The 1,723-nt window shown below is 36.8% G+C and overlaps 1 protein-coding gene across 1 annotated transcript in view; it reads right to left on the bottom strand.

Annotated features, from left to right (window-relative positions):
• Nucleotides 1-358: 358 nt before the first annotated feature.
• The window catches only part of RND3 (Rho family GTPase 3), a 20,158-nt gene continuing 18,793 nt past the window's right edge, over nt 359-1,723 (bottom strand). Inside the window, exon 5 of the mRNA XM_007934937.2 lies at nt 359-610. Within this exon, the coding sequence (XP_007933128.1) occupies nt 359-610 (252 nt within the window). The remainder of the gene's footprint in view (nt 611-1,723) is intronic.

The following is a 1,723-nucleotide window of genomic DNA, read 5'->3' as shown; positions in this document are numbered from 1 at the left end:
CTCATGAATAGATTGTATGTAACAAAGGAAAACACAAGCACCATTCAGAGTGTAATCTTTCTTTTCAGAGGTACACATTTGCCTCCTCATCTATCTCTAGCCCATTTCAATCTCTTGTTTTTTGGCATATTTTTCAAGTCACATTTCAAAACTCTTCTATGTATTCACTTCCCACCACTTGGTCTACATGCTGAAGCTAAGGACAGGATTCCAATAAGATGGGCATCCTTTCAAATGCCTTTTTTAAGCCTCCAGTACATGGGACTCTGGCGGTGCACTTCGTTCAAACTTCACTTTTTTCTTTTGTTGGCGTTTTTTACACTAGATTCACTTGTCCTCATTAAAGATAACGGAAGAGTCACATCACAGTGCAGCTCTTGGCTTTGTCCTTTCGTAAGTCCGTAGCAACTGTCGAGAGTTCTGGTCGGTTAGGCATGTGTGAAATCCGCTTTGTGGCCCTCTGTGATTTGTTCCGCTTAACGTTCTTATTCGTCTTGTTTACACATGCCAAGGTGGCAACGTGAAAAATGTCTCTGACGCTATTTTCAGACTGCAAAGATGAGCATTCAATGTAAGTAGCTGCTCCAATCTGTTTGGCCATATTTGCCCCCTGAGAAGCAAAAGGAAGGATTTTAATGAGCAACATGTCTTTGGGGAAAGTTATAAAGTGTCTTCTAATAGCAGAAGATAATAATGCATCACAAAATGGTTTCTAACTTGTTAAGCTGCATTTTTTAAATGTTCCTGTGAAATACATTTTAAATGTGAATTATAGTTATTTATTCCTTCCTAAATATTTTAGTCAAGATTAAGTCCTAAGAAAAGATGCTCAATTATCATGATTCGGTAAGATACTTCTTGATTTCTCATAGGTGCTAAAGGCTAATCTAGTGTCACTGAGTCATCAATAAATGAGGGTCTAATCATCAAATAGCTAGTATTAGGTGATTTGGAAAAGCAGGAAAGGAACTAAGGAGGTAATTCATCTTCACTACCAACTGCAACCAAGACCAACTAGAGACTTAGGTGTTCCAGGTCAAAGCAAAGCAGAGGATATCCAGTGAATCCTACAATTGGAGTAAGTCAGCTGAACATCATGAACATAAATTAAAAATTTTCCACATGGATCTGGCAGGGAGATCTGGCCCATAGAGCCTGCTCCACCTTATGGAACACTCAATTTCTCTCTTTCTGAGTGTAAATGGCACTCAAGACTAGTCTATAAGTTATAAAACAAAAAAAAAAAGGAGTAAGGGATGGACTTCAGAATCAATTTTAAATTTGTGTGATTGTGTCTTAGGGCCCAAATACTAATAGGCCAGCTATAACTTTATGAAACACAAAATACACAATTCTAAGCACATGAGCATTAGAATAAATATATATGAAAAAAAACCCTCACTGCCATTGAGTTGATTCCAACTCATAGCAACCTCCATAGGGTTTCTAAGGGTATAAATCTTTACAGAAGTAGATTGCGTCATCTTCCTTCCAAGGAGCAGCTGGTAGGTTTGAACCACCAACCTTTTGGTTAAGCAGCCAAAATGTCTCATCCACTGAGCCACCAGAGCACCTTATGAGCATTAAAATGATTTATTTAAGTTAACTACTTTGTTAATTAGACATACAAGACAAAAAAGCCTACAGGATTTAAAATGATGAATACTAAATAAAACTCTTGCTATTCCAAAATTAAATTAAATTAAACTAAAAAAAAAAAAAA

The sequence above is a fragment of the Orycteropus afer genome, unplaced genomic scaffold (genome assembly GCF_000298275.1).
Source record: "Orycteropus afer afer isolate SDZICR_OR568_19922 unplaced genomic scaffold, OryAfe1.0 scaffold00023, whole genome shotgun sequence".
Classification (NCBI taxonomy): Eukaryota; Metazoa; Chordata; class Mammalia; order Tubulidentata; family Orycteropodidae; genus Orycteropus; species Orycteropus afer.
This window is presented reverse-complemented; position numbering and strand designations above follow the sequence as displayed.